This window comes from Chiloscyllium plagiosum, chromosome 13 (genome assembly GCF_004010195.1).
Source record: "Chiloscyllium plagiosum isolate BGI_BamShark_2017 chromosome 13, ASM401019v2, whole genome shotgun sequence".
Taxonomy (NCBI): domain Eukaryota; kingdom Metazoa; phylum Chordata; class Chondrichthyes; order Orectolobiformes; family Hemiscylliidae; genus Chiloscyllium; species Chiloscyllium plagiosum.
In genome coordinates this window covers 60108581-60128621 of record NC_057722.1, presented here as the reverse complement: position 1 = coordinate 60128621, position 20041 = coordinate 60108581, and the positions used below count along the sequence as shown (strand labels likewise).

General features: G+C 39.7%; 1 protein-coding gene across 1 annotated transcript in view; it reads left to right on the top strand.

Annotated features, from left to right (window-relative positions):
• Positions 1-20041, top strand: part of LOC122555635 (deleted in malignant brain tumors 1 protein-like) — a 122536-nt gene that overhangs the window by 44949 nt on the left and 57546 nt on the right. The window contains exons 9-13 of the mRNA XM_043701633.1: positions 809-883; positions 2336-2641; positions 3342-3473; positions 5287-5355; positions 8822-8873. Of these exons, the coding sequence (XP_043557568.1) occupies positions 809-883; positions 2336-2641; positions 3342-3473; positions 5287-5355; positions 8822-8873 (634 nt within the window). The remainder of the gene's footprint in view (positions 1-808; positions 884-2335; positions 2642-3341; positions 3474-5286; positions 5356-8821; positions 8874-20041) is intronic.

Here is a 20041-nt window from a genome sequence, read left to right as displayed (position 1 = left end):
TGGAACCTGGGGGACTGTTTGTGCAGATTCCTTTGAAATGGAGGAAGCGGAAGTTGTTTGTAAACAGCTCAGCTGTGGCTCTGCCCAATCTGTGGAGCCTCCTGTTACATTTGGAAGTGGTTCTGGACAGATCTGGCTCGATGATGTGAATTGTCGTTCACATGATACACTCCTGTGGCAATGTGCATCTTCACCATGGGGCAAACATAATTGTAATCATCAGGAGGATGTTGGAGTCATCTGTTCAGGCAAGAACGGCAAATGGACCCCATTTCAGTTGAAATAATTTGTGAATATTCAAATGTTTCTATCACTCGTAAATTTAAGTTCATTCAAATTTCTGTTGTTCATGATCACATCATCCTTTTGCTCTCTGACCAACATGGACACCTGGTTCAGCAGCAAATTGAGTTTTAAATTCTCATCCTCATTTGTAAGTCTCTACATAGCATTACTTCTCTTTGCTTTTGTTGTGTCAAAGTCCCACAATTCTACAGTATATCTGATTTCCACTGATTCTTGCTTCTTCTGCATTTCCAGTTATAAATGATCCACAATTTTGGGGCTCCATTCAGTAGACATGATCTCAAATCATAACCCTCGCCTTAACATGCATCTGTTTCTTTACATTGTTTTCTCTTTTACATTAACATTAAAACGCACCTCTTTGATAAACTTTTTATTATCTGATTCAATATCACTCTGTGTGCCTCTGTGATAAGTTTAATTTTATGATGGCCCTCAAGAAGTACAAAGGGGCATTGCTGTATAAGTTGTTGTTGAAGTAATAGATGTAGTTTTATTTTAGAACTAAGTCCAAGGAAAATACACAATCAGAGGGATTCAAAGAAAAGTGAAATCCGACCTGTTCCAGAACATTTAGGTAATTATTAGTATGGATATTAATATATGCTGTATGATAGGTATTGAATTTTTAAGAAATTAACAAAGGAAAAACTGTGAAGTGGTTCTTTGAAGTGTGTCCATCATCTTGACTTTTGTGCTACGAAATATATTGTTTTGCATACAGCGTAGAGTGCTATTGATAGTGTTAAGTGCCCAATTATTTTACATACAGTCATGAGTGGTCTTGATTCAGGTTAAGTGCAGTGCACGATTACCTTAGTTCCAGCTATTGTTATCTTTGCCAGGACTGATTACATTGAGTGTAGCAACAGCAATATATCAAGGCACACTTGGTAATTCAGTTTTGCTAATGAATGGAAAGCCTTGAAGGAATTATCCATTGACTAAATATTGGGGGGACAAAAGAGCTTCATGAGTCTGATCCAGGCAGCGCAGCATTACCTGTCAGACTGTAGCCACACAGAATTTCAAATTAGAATTCAACACATTGTTCCCTCTTAGGAACTATTCAACATTATGCATTCTGGCACATTCAGCATAACAATTGCACATAGCTTTATGTCAGGCTTTTAATTGCAGTCAGTGGGCCTAATTAAAATTAATTTGCTGACACTTCTATATTTTAAACACTCTCATTAACCATTTTTAACAGTGAACAATTATCTTCCATGATATGCATTGGAAAAACAATTTAGTTTTATTAATTGCAGTGAATTAGCCCAGATCTGTGAGTTTGTTTTAATCATCCATTAAATGTGGGTGCTGCTATTAATTGCAGCATTTATTATTGATCCTTAATTGTACTTGAGATGGTTGCTGTGATCTGCTTTCTTGAATCACACTGTCCTGTGGAATAAGGGACACCCGTGGTGCTCGCATAGAGGGAATTATGTGATATTTATTGAGCAAAACTGAAAGAGGTCCAAGACAGGATAATAACTTGCAAGTTGTGGTGTTAGCCTGCACCTGGCATCCTTCTCTGATGAGGTGAGAGAGGTTGTGAATTTGGAAGTTGCTGCTGAATGAGCCTCAGAGTGTTACTGAATCTTTTGGTGATACATACCACTATCAATTTTTTGTATTTTTGTTCATGTTGAGTGGAAGTCACTGTTTAGACTGGCATTTATTTATTATTACTGTAATGCTTCTTGTGTGCAAGTAGAACTGTAGTCCTCCAGGCAAATGGAGAGTAATTTACCACACTTCTGATTTGTGCCTTGTAAGTGGTGGTCAAGTGATGAGGAAACTGAAGGTGAGTTATTTTGCCACAGAATGTCATTCTCTTGACTTCTCTTGTCACCACAATATTTATTTGGTTATTCAAATTCAGTTTCTGTTTCCAGAAACTTTAATCTAAATGGCATCAAACAGTAGCATGTGTGTTGGAATTTGGAACAGGGCAAATAAAATAATTTTATCAATCTGCATGTTGATACCCCAAGTTCTTATTCATATTTTGTTTCTGTAGAGTTACGGCTAACTGCAGGATTTGATAATTGTTCCGGAAGAGTTGAAATATTCTTCAGCGGTACATGGGGAACAGTTTGTGATGATTCCTGGGATAAACAGGATGCTGCTGTTGTCTGTCAGCAATTAAATTGTGGTGGCCCAATTTGGACTGTGGGAGGAATGATATTCGACCAAGGTAATGGCACAATTTGGATGGATGAGGTTAAATGCAAAGGAACTGAATTATTCCTGTGGGACTGCCAATTGTCAGCTATGGGCGATCACGACTGTGATCATAAAGAGGATGTCAATGTGATATGTTCTGGTAAGTGTTTTTGAAAGTGAACTATTTACCATTCACATTCTTCCCTTTAAAACTCTCCATTATTTCACTCACCCTATCCCTGCATTCTAAACTCTGGTCTTTTGGTCATGACTGAATATAATTCTTTCACCATTGACAGCATCTCTTAATTTAGAAAGTACTCTGTTCCCTCAAACTTCAGTCCAAAGTGTATCACTTAAAACGATCCCAATCTGAGCTCTACTTGCCACCATTCTACTAATTCAGTTACTCTGCCAATGTCCACTTGCAGGTTACTTTCCTTTCTGCAATATTTACTTTGCTAACTATCTTGAAACCATTATTAAACTTGAATATATGTTTACTCCTTCATACATTGACATTACATGTTTACATTATTCATGCTATAGCCCATTATCTTCCCACAACTGAAACATTTGTATATCGTCAGTACAATTGCGCTGTACACCAGGGTGAGATTGACAGCTGTACAAAGGTTGGAAAGGGAAAGATTGAGATTATGTGTCCTTGCTGAATCATAACTAAGTTGTTATTTTAAGGTAATTGTAATGAGAAAGAGAATAACATAGCTCTGGTCAGGTAATGCTCAATTAAATCAACAAAATATTTCAATTCAATCAATCACAAGGAAATGTGTGAGGCAGAATTTCCCTGTGTCATTATCATTCTTTCATTAATAATTATTATTACTTTCTTACAGGCCAGCAGAAACTCATAGCACCTTTCAACCAGGAAAGCCCCCCTACTTTCATCATCCCTTCCATTCTTGTTATTCTTTTGATTGCTGTCTCACTTGCTTTGGCTGCAGAATTACAGAGAAGCTTCCAGAAAGGTTGGTTAATTTCCCATTAATATTGCTGCCCCATAAATGGAGAATCTGATTGTTGCTCATTTATTGTTCTGCGATTCTTAAAGTTTACAATGTGATCGCACACAAGAAATTACAGAGGTGATATACCATGAACTTGCTGTGATTGACAATTTTTTGTCCTTGAGGAAAGATTATGGCATGTTTGGGTCAAGACTTCTTTTTTGAATGGATGAGATCTAAAGGAAATCCAATCAATACGTACATGATAATGAAGTCTGGAATAGAGTGGATGGGGAACCTATCTCATTCGGATGAAAATTCAACAGCCAGGAGGCATAGAATTTAAATCATTTGCAGAAGAGTTGAGGGAACTTGAGAACTGCTTTCATTCAGAGAGTAAACTGGTTCGGAAAATGTGGTGTGAGCATGGGTGAAAAGGAAACATTATTAAAGTGATGAAAGGTATCTTTAACAGTGCTAACACTTGCTCAAAGATACCCACTATGGTTCTTGTAATGGCCACTCCACTCCTGACCTCATCATTGCCTTGGTTTATACATGGACAAAAGAGCTGAATTCCAGAGGTGGGGTGACAGTGACAGCCCTTGAAATCAAGGCCACATTAAGCTCAGTGCAGTATCAAGGAGCCCTAGCAATAATGGGAATTGGGGGAAGACTCTGCTGCTTGGAGGCAGAAAAACACAAAAATGTTTGTGGTTTTTGGAATGCAAATCATCTCGGCTCCAGGAAATTTCTACAGGAGTTCCTCAGGGTGCAGTCTGGGCCCAACTAATTCATATGCTTCATCAATGATTTCCTCTCCATCAATATGTTAGAAGTGGAGATGTTCAATAACTATTACACAATTCATATCTGTTCAGATACTGCAGCAGCCCATATACAAATGAAGCAAGTCTTGGCCAATATCCAGGCTTGGGCTGAGAAGTGGCAAGTAACATTCATTGCACACAAATGCCGGGCAATGACCATCTCCAATAAGAAACAATCTAAACACTGTCCCTTGACATTCAAAGGCATTGCTATCAATGTATCCCTTAATACCAACATCCGGGAGAAACTACTGGCCATAAACTGAAATAAAATTGCCATATAAATGCAGTGGGTTGAAACATATATCAGATGCTAAGAATACTGCAACAAGTAACCACCTCCTGACTCCCTAAAACATGTCCATCATCTGCAAGTACAAGTGAGAAGCATGATAAAATGCTTCCCATGTGCCTGGATGAGTGCAGCTCAAATAGCACTCAAGAAGCTTGTCATTATCCAGGACAAACAGCAGCCTAATTGATTGGCATAACATCCACAAATATTCAATCTCTCCAACACTGACATTTAGTAGCAGCAGTCTGTGCCATTGAAAAGAAATGCTGCAGAAATTAAACAAAGATCCTTTGACAGCACCTTCCAAATCCACAATCACTTCCATCTCAAAGGATATGGGCAGCTGTTATATCGAAATAACACCAACTGCAGGTACCCTCAAAGCCACTCACCTTCCTGATTTGGAAATATATCGCTGTTTCTTCACTACCAATGGGTCAAAATCCTGGAATTCCCTTTTTAACTCATTGAAAGTCTACCTATAGCACTTGGATTGCACTGGTTCAAGAAGGCAGCTCACCATTAATTTGTTAAGGACAACTAGGGCTGGGTAATTCTGAAAAAGCATCACCAGACTTGAAATATTAACTCTAACTCTACTTTCTCCTCACAAATGCTTTGACACCTGCTGAGTTTCACCAGCAATTTCTGTTTTTCTATTAGCATTAGACATTTGCTCATCTATAATCTGACATTCTTCATTCTACAGCCAACAAAAACAGAAATTTTGACCCAGTTTATGAAGAGATTAAAGCTCAGGACATTGGTGCAGGGCCAGGTAATTATTTTTAATATTTATGCATGTGATAACCTTTAAATTCAAGACTGCAGACCTTTCGGGTTATATGTTTACATTCAGAGGTTCACTGAATAATATCATAATGGCAATTAATGATATAAATGTGATATACATATCCAAGTTAGGCCAAATTAATGACCTATAACACACTATTCTATCCCCACCCCGGACAAAGACTGACATAAAAGAAAGGAATACCTTAAAAAGGAAGTACGACCAATGCCTCTACGATCTCCTCAGCCATCTACTTTGCTGCTCTGAGGTGAAATACATCCAGTACAGGGATTTATACACCTTCTTAATGATAGCCACTTCACTCACTTCTACCCCCAAACTCTTTTGAAATTATAGTATGCTGCTGGTGTCTTCCACAGTTCATCTGCGTTTTCTTTGCTCCCCAAAAATACTTTTCCAGCCTCATTTTCTAGCAGTCCTGTGTCCACTATTGATTCCATCTCACTTTCATACATCTTAAAAACCTCATGCATTCTTCTTTTATATTACTGGCTATCTTACCCTCATTTCATTTTCTATCCACTTATTGCTTTTCAGTTATCAATGGTGGTTTTAAAAGCTTCCCACATTTTTCACCACATTGTATGCTTTTTTTAAACACTGTCCATGACTTCCCATGTCGGTGATGGTTGCCTTGTCCTCCTCTTTTAGTATGTTTCTTCTTCCTTGGCCCTAGAAACTCCTATCATTGCTGTTCAACCATCGTCTCTGTCAGGTGCCCTTTCCAAACACTCTGGCTAATTCCTCCCTCATGTCTTTGAAGTTACCATCAATTAATTATAATACAGTTACATCTAATTCCACCTTCTCCCTTAAACTGCAGCATGAATTCTATCATGATTACTGCTTCCCTGAGGAGTTCTATCACCTTAAGCTCATAACACATCATCAAATGTAGAATTGCCTCTTCCTTAATGGGGTCTACCACAAGCTGCTCTGAAAACAAAACACCTTGTAGACATTCCAGGAATTTGTTTTCTTTGGATTTTTTGTAGTCCACCTGCATATTGAAGCTCCCCTATGGTTATGATAATATGTCTTTTTTAACTCCTGATTTACTTTCTGCCACATATCCTGAGGACTGCTATGGGGACTATGTATACCTCCCATCAGAGTCTTTTTCTCTTTTGTAGTTCCTCAACTCTGCCCACGCAGATTCTAGGCTTTCCAACTCTATCATTTCTGGCTATCAATTTAATTTCATTTCTTATGAACAAGAATACTCCATCCCCTCTGCCTATCTTCCTGTCACTTTAATAGGACTCTTATCCTTGGATATTTAGTTCCCAGCCAAAATCTCCTTGCTACAATATCTCTGTAATAGTGACAACTTCGTACTGGCCAATATCAATCTATATTACAAGCTCATTTACCTCCTTTCATATACCATGCACAATTAAGAGTAACCTCCTGAGTCTCACATTGACTGGGGCAGCACAGGACTTCGGGCCAGCATGGTGGCTCAATGGTTACCATTGATGCCTCACAGTGCCGGGGATCCAGGTTCAATTCCAGCTCAGGCTAGGTGGGTTAGCCATGGGACATGCAGGGTTCCAGGGATAATGGTTCTGGGTGTGATGGTATTCAGTGGGTTGGTGTGGACTTTCGGGGCCAAGTGGCCTGTTTCTACACTGTAGGGATTCTATGACTGTCAAGATTAGAGTGGTGCTAGTAAATCACAGCAGGTCAGACAGCATCTGAGGAGCTAGAAAATTGACGTTTCGGGCAGGAATCCTGACTCTTGAATCTGATCTCCAGCATTTGAGGTCCTCATTTTTGCCTATTCTATGACTGTCCCCTTATCTACTGTGCGTGAATCTAAATCCTGAACAAGTACAATTCTGAAAACTTTAATAATTTTCTTCAGAGCCTCCCCATCCCTCTTTTAAAATTTTCCATAATTTCTGTTCCCTGCACCAATACTTTGTTTAAAGACTTATCCACAGCCCTCATTATGTATTTCACCTGGATCTGGTCCCTGCATGATTCCAGTGGAGTCTGTCTCATTAGAACAGTATCCTCCTTCACAAGTACTGTGCCAATATCTAATGAATTTGACACTAATTTTTGAGCCACATGTTTACCTGTTTAACCTGGTTGACCCATTGCCAATTTATTCATGGTTCAATTAAGAATCCAGGAATTATTACCTTTTATGGTTCTGCTATTAATCTCACTCTGAGATACTCATATTCCCTCGGCAAAATCTCTTTCTTTTTCAGTATGTTATTGCCTACAATAGCTGGATCTTTTCCCTGCCAAGCCAAGTTCCTCTCCAGCCCAGATGAGATATCTTGAACCTGTTCATCTGGCAGGAAACACAATCTTCAGGACTCTTGGTCCTGGCAACAGAGAACATTGACTATTCCACTGACAATACCATCCCGGATTAGAAATATATTTCTCTTTTGATCCCCTCTTGAATGGCTCTGGGTACCATGATGCTATAGTCACTTTGCCTATCCTCCCTGCAGACCTAGCTCTTATCCATACAGGACGAAAGAATCTCAAAGCTGTTAGATAGGCTCAAGGGTTGATGCTCCTTCAGCGCTACCTCCTAGATCCCTTCAGCACCCTTATTTATAGTCACACCCTCCTGTTCCTGACCATTGACCGAATTCTCATGGTTGTGACTGCCTCCTGAAAGTGTTCAGGTAACTTTCCCCCTCTCTGATGTGTTATAGTGTTCAAAGTTCAGACTTCAGCTCATCAACTCTGAGCTGCATTTCCTCAAGTAACCAACACTCGTTCCAAATGTGTTCACTTGCAAATCAAAATGGGGTCTATCAGCTCCCACATCATGCAGGTACAACTCACGGCCTGACCCTGCATCTCTGTTTTATTCAATTAGTTTTTAATTAATGCTTTTAAAAAAAATTCTTTCAAGTCTTTTAGTTCGTAACCTCTAAATATTTCTCCCATTTATCTTAAATCTGAAAGTAACCTTATAATAGTGAAATACATAGCTGTTACCAATCAATGAATTTATAATTTTCCTGTGATGCCACTCATGCTGGTCTGCTGGACCCCCGTCCTCAGCATCAACCTATTACAAACTATGAAAAAAAAGCAAGCAATCAACATCCCTTCCCCCTCTACACTGAATTCCTGTGCTGCCTCCAAACTCCTCAAAGTATATATTCACTCCGGATATTTCTTACCCTGATGTGAACTCTCTCTCCTGACTCTGCGCAACTTGCTGGACTTTTCATTGGGAACAAGAATACATAGTAAATAGGTCTATCGATTTAAACCACTTCTAACACTTTTTTGAGTGAGTCGTGGCTGAAAAGAGATGTAGAATTATAGTAATAATTAATGGTAAAGCAATTTGTTACATTATCGTTTGGAGTGGCTGTTTGAAAACACTTGGGCCTAAGTCGAGTGTAATAAGTTTATTATGCCAGCCTGTTTTCCTTTTTTTAATTAGATTTGTTTCCTCCATCTGATGCTGAACTTGAAAGGGAATATGATGAAATTCAATAATTTGAGATGGAGTTGTGAGGACTTTCATCTGAGCAAAAGTGTAATTGAGGACGACATTTACAACAAAGTATGTTACAGTTACCTATTTTTCGACAATGACTTGGCACAAATATTGGTGTTGAAATTCACAAGTTGTATCCAACCAATTCAGCAATTATTACAGTTGGCTAAGCTCCATGGAAAGTTTGTGAGATTCCTAGTAATTAATTTACCATGTGGAGAATGGTAAATCAGGACAACCTTTATATTCAGAACAAAATAAAAAATCATTCTAGGTTTAGTGTGAATTTGACTTTATTGTAGTACAAATTCTACATGTTAGTACTTTTTTATGCTTTGATAATTTGATTTGGAAAGGTTTAGTCATGAACACCTTCCTCTATCTTATTGTGCATATGTGAATTACTAAATATGTTATGATATTGTAATGATGATTGAAAACTGTTGTAAAATAGTTTAATGAAACAGTGAATGAGGCATTATCCTCTCTCCTGAGCAAACAAAATCTAATTCAGTTGTACGCTGCAAACTTTTCATCTTGCAATATGTAGACATATGAATTGTTATTTTCTCAAAACTGTGAACAAATATGAAATTGAACTGTTAAAGGAGAGATTTTTATTGATAATTAATTCCTGAAAGGAGACTGTATTTCACACACCCAAAAGTTTCATTTAATTTATAACATATCTGGGGAAAATAGCTTTTTGTAGGGAAAACATTAATCTGTACATCAATATTTTCAGTTGCAGCTAATGAATTGCAACAATTCTTATAGACTGATGTTGAATGAACAACAAACATAGAAAAAAAAGGCAAGTCATGGAACTGCAATTCCATCCAAACTATAGAGGATATAACAAATAAAGGGAAGCAAACAAGCCAACATTATTATTAAAAATGTCTAAAATTAATTTTTAAAATTGAATTATCAATAATAGCTGTAACCTTGAAATGCAACCAATTCTAAAAGTTAAGAGAAATTGACAAATCTGGCTTTTGTAAAAGACAAATATAGTATCTCAGAACCTGTAATATGTTTCAATCATTCAACCAATTCAGCAGTTGTCATCCAATGAAAATAAAGGCATTGCATTTAAGTTGGTTTCGATGTTGCCAAGTGCATGTAAAATAAATTTGAGATCATTATTGAGTTATATCAAATTATCAATAAATACTGCTTTGACAATCAGAGGTAATTGTGTGCTTCAATAACCAAAGATCAAATCTTTGCAAAACTATCCACACAAATTTAGAAAGATTTCTGAAATAAGAACACAAATTATTAAATAAGACATTTTGTACGAGACTATTTGACACACTCATCTCTATCTAGGTGCAGCATTTTTGACTGGAACATAAAGGATTCAATTTCAATTTGAAACATCAACTTATCATAATAATTCCAGAATGCTGCACAGAAACAACAAGTGTTGACTATTAAGTGTTGAACAAGTATTGTCATCTGAAGTACTGATAATATTGCTGATAATGGTTACCCAAAAACATTACATTTGGAGTTTTTGAGACAAGATGAAATAAAGCTGCATGAGAAAACTATTGTTGCTGGATAGCTGAAAGCATCACTGCGGTTAAACTGATCCATCAGTGACAGGTCAATTGTTTGCTTTACGCAGCCTTTCTAATTGTCTCAGTTTGAGCTGCAACAAAAATCGCAGTCATATATTCATAGAGACGTACAGCATGCAAACAGACCCTTTGGTCAAATTGGTCCATGCCGACCAGATGTCCCAACTCAATCTAGTCCCACCTTGTCAGCACCTTGCATATATTTCTCCAAACCTTTCCTATTCATTTACCCATCCAGATGTCTTTTAAAATGTTGCAATTGTACTCGCCTCCACCACTTCCTCTGGTAGCTCATTCCAACCATGCACCACCTTCTGCATGAAAAAGTTGCCCCTTAGGTCTCTCTTATATCTTTCCCTTCTTGCCCTAAGTCTAATGTTCTCGAGTTCTGGTCTCCCCCACCCCAGGGAAAAGACCTTGTCTATTTACCCTATCCATGATTTAGAGATGCTGGTGTTGGACGGGGGTGTACAAAGTTAAACTATAACCTGGTGTTGTGTGATTTTTAACTTTTTATACCCTATCCATGCCTCTCATGATTTTATCAAACTCCGATGCTCCAGGGAAAACAGCCCTAGCCTATTCAACCTCTCCCCATCACACAAATCCTCCAACCTTGGCAACATCCTTGTAAATCTTTTCTGAACCCTTTCACATTTCACAACATCATTCCGATAGTAAGGAGACCAGAATTGTATGCAATATTCCAAAACTGGCCTAACTAATGTTCTGTACAGCTGCAACATGACCTGCCAACTCCTGTACTCAATACTCTGACCAATAAAGGAAAGCATACCAAACGCCTCCTTCACTATCCTATCTACCTGCGACTGCACTTTCAAGGAGCTATGAACCTGCACTCCAAGGTCTCTTTGTTCAGCAACACTCCCTAGGACCTTACCATTAAGTGTATAAGTCCTGCTAAGGTTTGCTTTCCCAAAATGCAGCACCTCACATTTCTCTAAATAAAACTCCATCTGTCACTTCTCAGCCCATTGGCTTATCTGATCAAGATCCCATTGTAACCTGAGGTAACCTTCTTCTCTTGTCCACTAAACCCCCAATTTTGGTGTCATCTGCAAACTTACTGATTATACCTCTTAAGCTTACAGCCAAATCATTTATATAAATGATGAAAAGTAGAGGATCCAGCAGCGATCACAGGCCTCCAGTCTGAAAAACAACCCTAAACCGCCACCCTCTGTTTTCTACCTTTGAGTCAGTTTTGTATCCAAATGGCTGTTCTCCCTGTATTCCTTGAGATCTAACCTTGCTAACCAGTTTCCCATGGGAAACCTTGTCGAATGCCTTATTGAATTCCATGTAGGTCACGTCTACCACTCTGCCCTCATCAATCTTCTTTGTTATTTCTTGAAAAAACTCAGTCAAGTTTAGATTCCGTCCAGTCTGGAAACAGGCCATTCGGCCCAAGAAGTCTACACCAACCCTCCGAAGAGCAACCACCCAGACCTATCCCCTTACATTTGACTAATCGACCTAACACTATGGCAATTTAGTATGGTCAATTCACCTGACCTGCATATCTTTAGACTGTGGGAGGAAACTGGAGCACCCAGAGGAAACTCATGCAGACACAAGGAGGATGTGCAAACTCCACACTGACAGTCACCCAAGGCTAGAATTGAATGTGGGTTCCTGGCATTCTGAGGCAACAGTGCTAACCTTTGAGCCACCATGCCACCCTATTTGTAAGACATGATTTCCCAGGCACAAAGCCATGTTGGCTATCCCTTATCAGCCTTTGCCTTTCCAAATACATGTACATCCTGTCCCTCAGGATTCCCTCCAACAATTTCCCCACCACCGACGTCAGGCTCACCGGTCTATAGTTCCCTGGCTTGTCCTTACCACCTTTTTTGAATAGTGGCACCACATTAGTCAACTTCTAGTCTTCCGGCACCTCACCTTAGACTATCGATGATTTAAATATCTCAGCAAGAGGCCCAGCAATCACTTCCCTAGATTCCCGCAGAGTTCTAGGGTCCACCTGATCAGATCCTGGGCATTTTATGTGTTTCAAGACATCCTGCACTTCCTCCTCTGTAATATGAACATTTTTCCAGATGTCACCATCTATTTCCCAATATTCTGTATGTTCCATGTCCTTTTTCCACAGTAAATACTGATGCAAAATGCTCGTTTAGTATCTCGCTCATCTTCTGCAGCTCCACACAAAGGCCACCTTGCTGATCTTTGACGGGCCCTCTTCTCTCTGTAGTTACCCTTTTGTCCTTAAGGTGTTTGTTAAAAACCCTTAGGATTCTCCTTAACTCTATTTGCCAAAGCTCTCTCATGTCCCCTTTTCGCCCTCCTGATTTCCCTCTTAAATATACTGCTTTTATACTCTTCTAAGGATTCACTCGATCTATTCTGTCTGTACCTGACATATGCTTCCTTCTTTTTCTTAACCAAATGCTCAGTTCCTTTTGTCATCCAGCATTCTCGATACCAACCAGCCTTTTTTTTCAACCCAACAGGAATATACCGTCTCTGGACTCTTGTTATCTCATTTCTGAAGGCTTCCCATTTTCCAGCCATTCCTTTACCTGCGAACATCTGCACCCAATCAGCTTTTGAAAGTTCTTGCCTAATATCGTCAAAATTGGCCTTTCTCGAATTTAAAACTTCAACTTTTAGATCACGTCAGTCTTTTTCCATCACTATTTTAAACCAATATAATTATGGTCACTGGCCACAAACTTCTCCCCCACTGACACCTCAGTCATCTGCTCTGCCTTATTTCCCAAGAGCAGGTCAAGTTTTGCACCTTCTCTAGTAGGTACATCCACACACTGGATCAGAAAATTTTCTTCTACATTCTTAACAAATTCCTCTCCATCTAAACCCATAACACTATGGCAGTCCCAGTCTATGTTTGGAAAGTTAAAATCCCCTACCATAACCACCTTATTATTCTTACATATAGCTGAGATCTCCTTACAAATCTGTTACTCAATTTCCTGCTGACTATTAGGTGATCTATAGTACAATCCCAATAAGGTGATCATCCCTTTCTTTTTCTCAGTTCCACCCAAATAACTTCCCTGGATATATTTCCAGGAATATTCTCCCTCAGTACAGCTGTAATGCTATTCCTTATCAAAAAAACACCAACCTCGATCAGCTTTTCCTCAAGCAGGTTGATTGATAAGTCATGTCCATACCAATGGCATAGCTTTAACATGCTTTGAGTGATTTAACTCTGATTGTTAAACATTTGTGATGACTGTGCTGATATATATTGGATGTCCTGTTAGCCATCAGGAAAACCTGCTGAACAAAACCAATGGGTTGCTACATCACAAAGCACTCCCATTAGCACAGGGTCATTTGTTCCATGGGGGGAACACGTGGAACAGCTCAAGTTGTTACCGTGGACATCAAAGGCAGATCATCACCCAAGTACTGATCCTCTGACCTGAATGATCCATTCCTGGTGGTGTCACTGGAATTATTCACATTGCACGAGCAGATGCCATTAAATGCATGGTTAACTTTAACGTCAAACTATAATTAGTAACACAGCTATACGAGCAGCAAGAAGAGATGAACATGAGGGGCATGGATAGGGTAAATAGTTAAGGTATTTTCCCTGGGGTGGCAGAGTCTAGAACTAGGAGGCATAGGTTTAGGTGAGAAGGGAAGAATTTAAAAGGAACCTAAGGGACAACTTTTTCACACAGAGTGTGGTGCGTGTATGGAATGAGCTGCCAGAGGAAGTGGTGGAGGCTGGCATAATTTACAATATTGGAAGGCTTCTGGGTGAGTACATCAATAGAAAGGGTTTGGAGGGATATTGGCCAAGTGCTGGAAAATAGCACAAGATTAGTTTAGAATATCTGGTTGGCATGGCCGAGTTGGACTGAAGGGTCTGTTTCCACATTGTACATCTCTCTGATTCTGTGACGCTATGGACTGTCTCCTTTTGAGACACTGAATTTGACAAGAATAAAATGGTATGAAATTGAATAGAGTAGAATTGCCACATAATGGAAACAGGCCATTTGCCCCAACATGTCCACACCAACATTCCAAAGAGCATCCCAAACAGACCCATCCCTATTCCCCTACTCTACTCCTGTAATCCTGCATATCCCATGGTTAATGCACTTAACTTACAAATCCCTGAACACAATGAGTAATTCAGCATGGCTTATCTGTTGAATCGGATGTTAATTAGCAGGGACCTTTGAGAGCAAACTCAAAACTTTAGACAAGGATTCAAAAACAATCTTGAACTGAAAAATGTTCAGCCTTTATTAAAAGAAACATACAGTTTTTTGGCTAAAGAAAACATAAGAGAGGGAGAAACCAAAGGATCCCAGCACTCTCCAAGTTCTTCGTGCCTTTACAAAGAAAACAGTAACATTATATACTCCAGGATATGCTGAGAAATTACAGATTATCATGAAATGTATATCATCAGTAGCACTGAACCTACGCCTTATTGATTTTTCAAAACATTAATCATTTGCGTCATTTAAATCTGCAGTTCAAAATATACAAGGAGCAGTTCAGAAGATTACTGAAGTTGTCAAGCTTGTCAATTTTTTTTACATTCAGCCTGGCCTTGAAAGCCGTTTCTGAACTTTTGCCACAGTCCTGTTTAATGTACTGATCTATAATTCGAGAGCTGTCAATTTTTCCCATCATGCAATGTTAAATGCTCCCTACAATGCCACATTTTCCGCATTGGTCATGATATGACAAGTCAGTTATATGGGCACATTGAAAATCTACTTTAAAATGCATTGGCACAAGCAAACAAGTAATCCTATTCCTACGAGCTTTAAAGATCCAATCAAACATTCTGTGACCCAAACAACCCAATCAATTCGGTGGGTTGTAATCATGGAGTTCGTTGCCAATGACTTGTATGTGATCAGCATGTTGCTTAATATGTTCAACGAGGTTGGTAATATTTTCAGAGGTATCTGGAATGTAAATACAGCACTCCTGACCCACAACAGCACATGTTACCCCTTATGAGGCTAGCAGATATTGCAAAGCCAGTTGATTCTGCAATGCCATGGTCCGGATAGCTGGTAGCTCAGCTGAGACCTCAGTCAGTGCTTGTTCAGTTGCCTTGGCTTCTAAGCTGTCTCATTTGCCAGGTGTTCCAGTGCTGACGCCATGTGAAACAATTCATTGGATATTCGCCCCATTCCATACAATGGAAAGTACAACATGAGGAACTGGTCTAGCCCAGTAATGGCTCTCACAATTTGTGGACGGCAGTGCTTAAGGGAGGTCAGGTGATGCACGTAGGGTACAACATAACCCAGATAACAGGATTCCAATTGGTAGGAAGCCATGGGTACACTTTGGTGCCATTTATAAAGTATGTGCCATTATAAGCTGTAAAATCATCAGCCAATGTCATCCAGTATTGCATGGTGGACAAGGGCCATGGAATATCAGGTGTAATATTCCATATCCTGGACCAATCACAATTAAACATCCTATTTCTTGAAATATTGATTACTGGGCCTTGCCAGTCAAATGTGAGATTACATTCACTTTTCCCCATTAGCATTCATTGTCCTAAGTTTCTAAAGCATAGGGACCATATAGTGTTATTCGAATGGACTGTAAGGGAAGAAGGAACTGAGTTGTGATTATATGCGGGCTGATACCATGATGAAAATGTAGTAAGTTCTTAACCTGCTGATTCCCATATTCTCATTTCTCCAGTAAGCCCTGAGTGATTCCGTCGTAACATCCACTCAACTGTTTCTGATATATAGAAAGGGGGGGGCTGAAGAGGTATACCTTGCCTTGAATGGATGGGGAAATGGGTACAAAACCAACACTTAACCATCAATTTATCAGCAAACATATATGACATATGTAAATAGGTGTTTGCATGCAGTTCCTGAGTAGGATGGTTTGTTAATGTCAAATGTTCACTTACATCAAAGAATTCAAAAAATCCAAAGAGTACCAAAATGATATTCTGCTGTGTTGTTGACCGGTTGAAGAGTAATCTTCTTCCAATAAGATAGATGAACCCAATTGGAACATCCTTCAATTTTGACTGAGGTTGGTGTTGTCAGTAGGACTCGAAAGGGCCCACTCCAGCGGTGTCCTAGTTTGTTTCTTTCCCGATTCTTGACTATCACGTAATCACCTGGGTTTACTTATAGATATTGGAAGGCAATCGTATTTTCCTTAGCTGGGCAATGCGATTGTCTGACCTGCAAATGAAGAAACTTCAGAGAAAGAGTTAACTGTTTTAGGTAATTCTGCATTTGCTCTCCCATCACATGGAGATCTATGCCCTTTAGGGGTTCAGTATGAACATCCGACAAAGTCCTCATTGGCCAACTATAAATGATCTCTGCAGCTGATTGTTCAGTCCGTGAACACGGAGTCACTCGCATGTGAAAATGTGGTAAGGGCAAAACTTTGAGCCAATGTAACCTTGTTTCTTTGACTAATTTAGATAATTTTTCATTTACGGTACCGTTGGCCCATTCCATAATCCCTGCTGCCTGTGGGCGATACATGTAGGGCAATTGCTGTTTAATTAAAAGTGATTCACATAATTCAGTATTGATACGAGCCACAAAATGTGGTGCATTCTGGAAGTCGGTTTGCTTGCTGAGCTGCAAGGTTCGTTTTCATTGTCTGAACTTATCGTTTTAGGTAACCCAAAGTGGGGAGTAACTTCAGTCAAACAATATTTTCACCAGCATTTGTGCTGTACAATTAGTGGTAGGGAAGACTTCAGTCCTTTTGCTAAATACATCTGTCATCACTAAACAGTATTTATAACATTTTACCTGAGGTCATTCAATAAAATCAAGCTGTATACAAGCAAAGGCCCATCTGGCAGTGGGGTAGTCCCAGAAGGGCACTTAATACATTTAGCCTTGTTATTTTTCATGCAAATAAAGGCGTCGATCTAGCCGCATTTGGGCTGCTATATTCAAATCCGGGTGCCACCAGGTTTTTTAAAAGTAGCTGTACCATTCCATCCTTGTCAAGGTGAATACAAGAATGCAAGTAATCAATAAGCACTGGTAACAAAGAATCAGGAATAGAATCTTGACCGACCAGTGTTTGCCAGAGGTCTCATGTTGAGGAGTGTGAACACCCCATTGACTTCCAAAGTGCACGCTCAGTTTCAGAGGCATCCTCTGTAAACTTTGAATTGCAGTTTGCACTGGCATGCCCTTTGTCCCTGAAGTAGCTACTTGATTTGGAGCCTGATTCCCATTAGTTCCCTCCTGAGCAGCCAAGCCAACACAGGCATTGCCTACTTGTACCGGAGTGTCCCCCCCTTCTGTATACAGTACATTTAATACAACCAATTGACAAAGAAGTAGAATAGCATCAAGGAGATTTTTAACCCAAAGAGCATTTTAAATGAGAGTCCCCATAGAAGTAAGGAAGCCTTGTTGCTGCCAGAGCAGACCAAAGTCACGGGCAACACCAAATGTGTATCTTGAATCGATGTAAACAATGTATTACAGCCACTGATAAAATTGACAAACTCTGGTGAGGAGAAAAAGTTCGGCTTTCTGCGTGGAGACAGGAGTCTGAAAAGCTGCAGACTCCTGAACTGCAGTGTCTATTGCAATAGCATAGCCTGACTACTGGACACCATCTGGGGAAACAGAGGAAGTACCCTCAACATAAAATATGAGGTCAGGATTTTCAAATGTGAGGTCAGCCGATTCCAGGCGTGGTGCAGTAAGGAAATGATTCTGAAGGAAACAGTCATGCGGGGGGATCAGGAAGATCATCAGCGGGTTGCTCAAGGAACATAGAATTCAAAGTGAAGCAGTATCGAAATGAGAGGTCAGGGTTCTGCAAGACTGAGATCTTATAATGGCTCAGATGAGCTTGAGTGAAGTGTTGGTTCTGCTGAGACGTGAGGAGGGCAACAACAGAGCGCGAGGTGTACACATGTATGGGTTGGTGAAGGGCCCGATGAGAAGCTGCCTGAACAACAGGTGGACAGCAGTTAGGATTTGAGTGCATGGAGCGGGACCACAGGTAACAGGATCCAAATCAGTGGAATAATAGGCCATCGGGCGACGACAGTCACCACGCTGCTGAGTTGTCACCAGTAGCGCATTTATCTATTACACTTACATACAACTGAAAGGGTCTGACATACAGTGAGCAGCGTAATCCTGGGCTGCAGCCAAGTTGTCTTTGAGGGCATGAAATGACTGCATGGCTAAGTCAGACAACTGAAATTTCAGGGAAGCATTCGGAGATGAATAAGGAGTAAGGCCTTTAGTGCAAGTTGTCATGTTTGTAAATCACTGCCTGCAAAAATTGACCAACCCCAAAAACTCTCATCCATTTGGGTGAGGTACGGGGTGGGGTTTGCAAAATGGGGGTAATCTGCTTCTGTGTAAGGGAACAGTCAGTAGGACTAATTAATGCACCCAAACATTTAACTCGTGATTGAACCTTAGTGGGTGGGATCACATGAATGGAAACTTGTGAGGGGGTCAACAGTGTTCTGTTGGTTATTAGCCAAATCAGGTCTAGCAAGGATTGTCTTTTTCAGCCCAGCATCTTTACACCGTTTTCCCGGATTCCTTAGTCGCCTTTTGTCTGCCCATCTACACTCAGCCTTTAACCTCTTACAGTTCCTGGGAGTCCCATCTGCTGCACGTAACTCTATCCCCCTATCACATGCATTATTCCTCCAACTGGCCAGTAAGCCATCTCTCTGTTCACGATCTGCTTTTTCTTGCCATTCTTTAATTGATAATTTCCACTTTTTCCTATAATTTCTCTCAAATTAGGCTCACTGCCCGTTCACAAATGGCTACATCACAGGTCCTTAGCTTCCTGACCTGCATAGGGGGTACAGAACAGTCATTCCACATACGGTTACAACCTGCATACAATAGCACTCACAAGGGCAAGTGCCCCTGTATGTCCTTCAACAACCAAATATTGTGCAACGTCACCCCCACACCTTCAGTGTTCTCACATTTCTGAACTGCATTCCCAAATTCCAATCATCACAAGCTACATGCAAATAAGATGATCGTATCATTTGGAATTAAAGATTACCTTAAATGTTAAAATAGTATTTGGAAATTCACACTGGCCAGAAAATGAGACTCCAAACATGATAAATTCAAATCCCAAGAAGAAAAAATAACCAATCTTTAAAACCCAATGTTTTTCAATGAACCTCTCCTGGCAAGTATAGACTTAAATCAGTGTAGAAAGTCCTTGAAAATGAACTAACATTAACCATGCAGAATTTAAACTAATGAAAGACACAAACAGCAGCTTTAAATCACCATGGATTTCCAACATGCAGACCCAATTCAAAACATTCCCAGATCTCGAGTTCTAGGGAATAAGAAAACAAAGATTACATAAGAACACAAGTAACCACCAATGAACAAAGGTACTTTCATCACAGAACACAAAGAGTTAACAGACCAGTGAATGCAAAGACTAGCAGCCTGTTGCTCTCTCTCTGTTTTTCTTTCTATTCGAAGTTTTTTCAATTTCTGCCAATTGTTCAATGGAATTGCAATTAAAAGTGCTATTAGGTAAAAATAGCTGG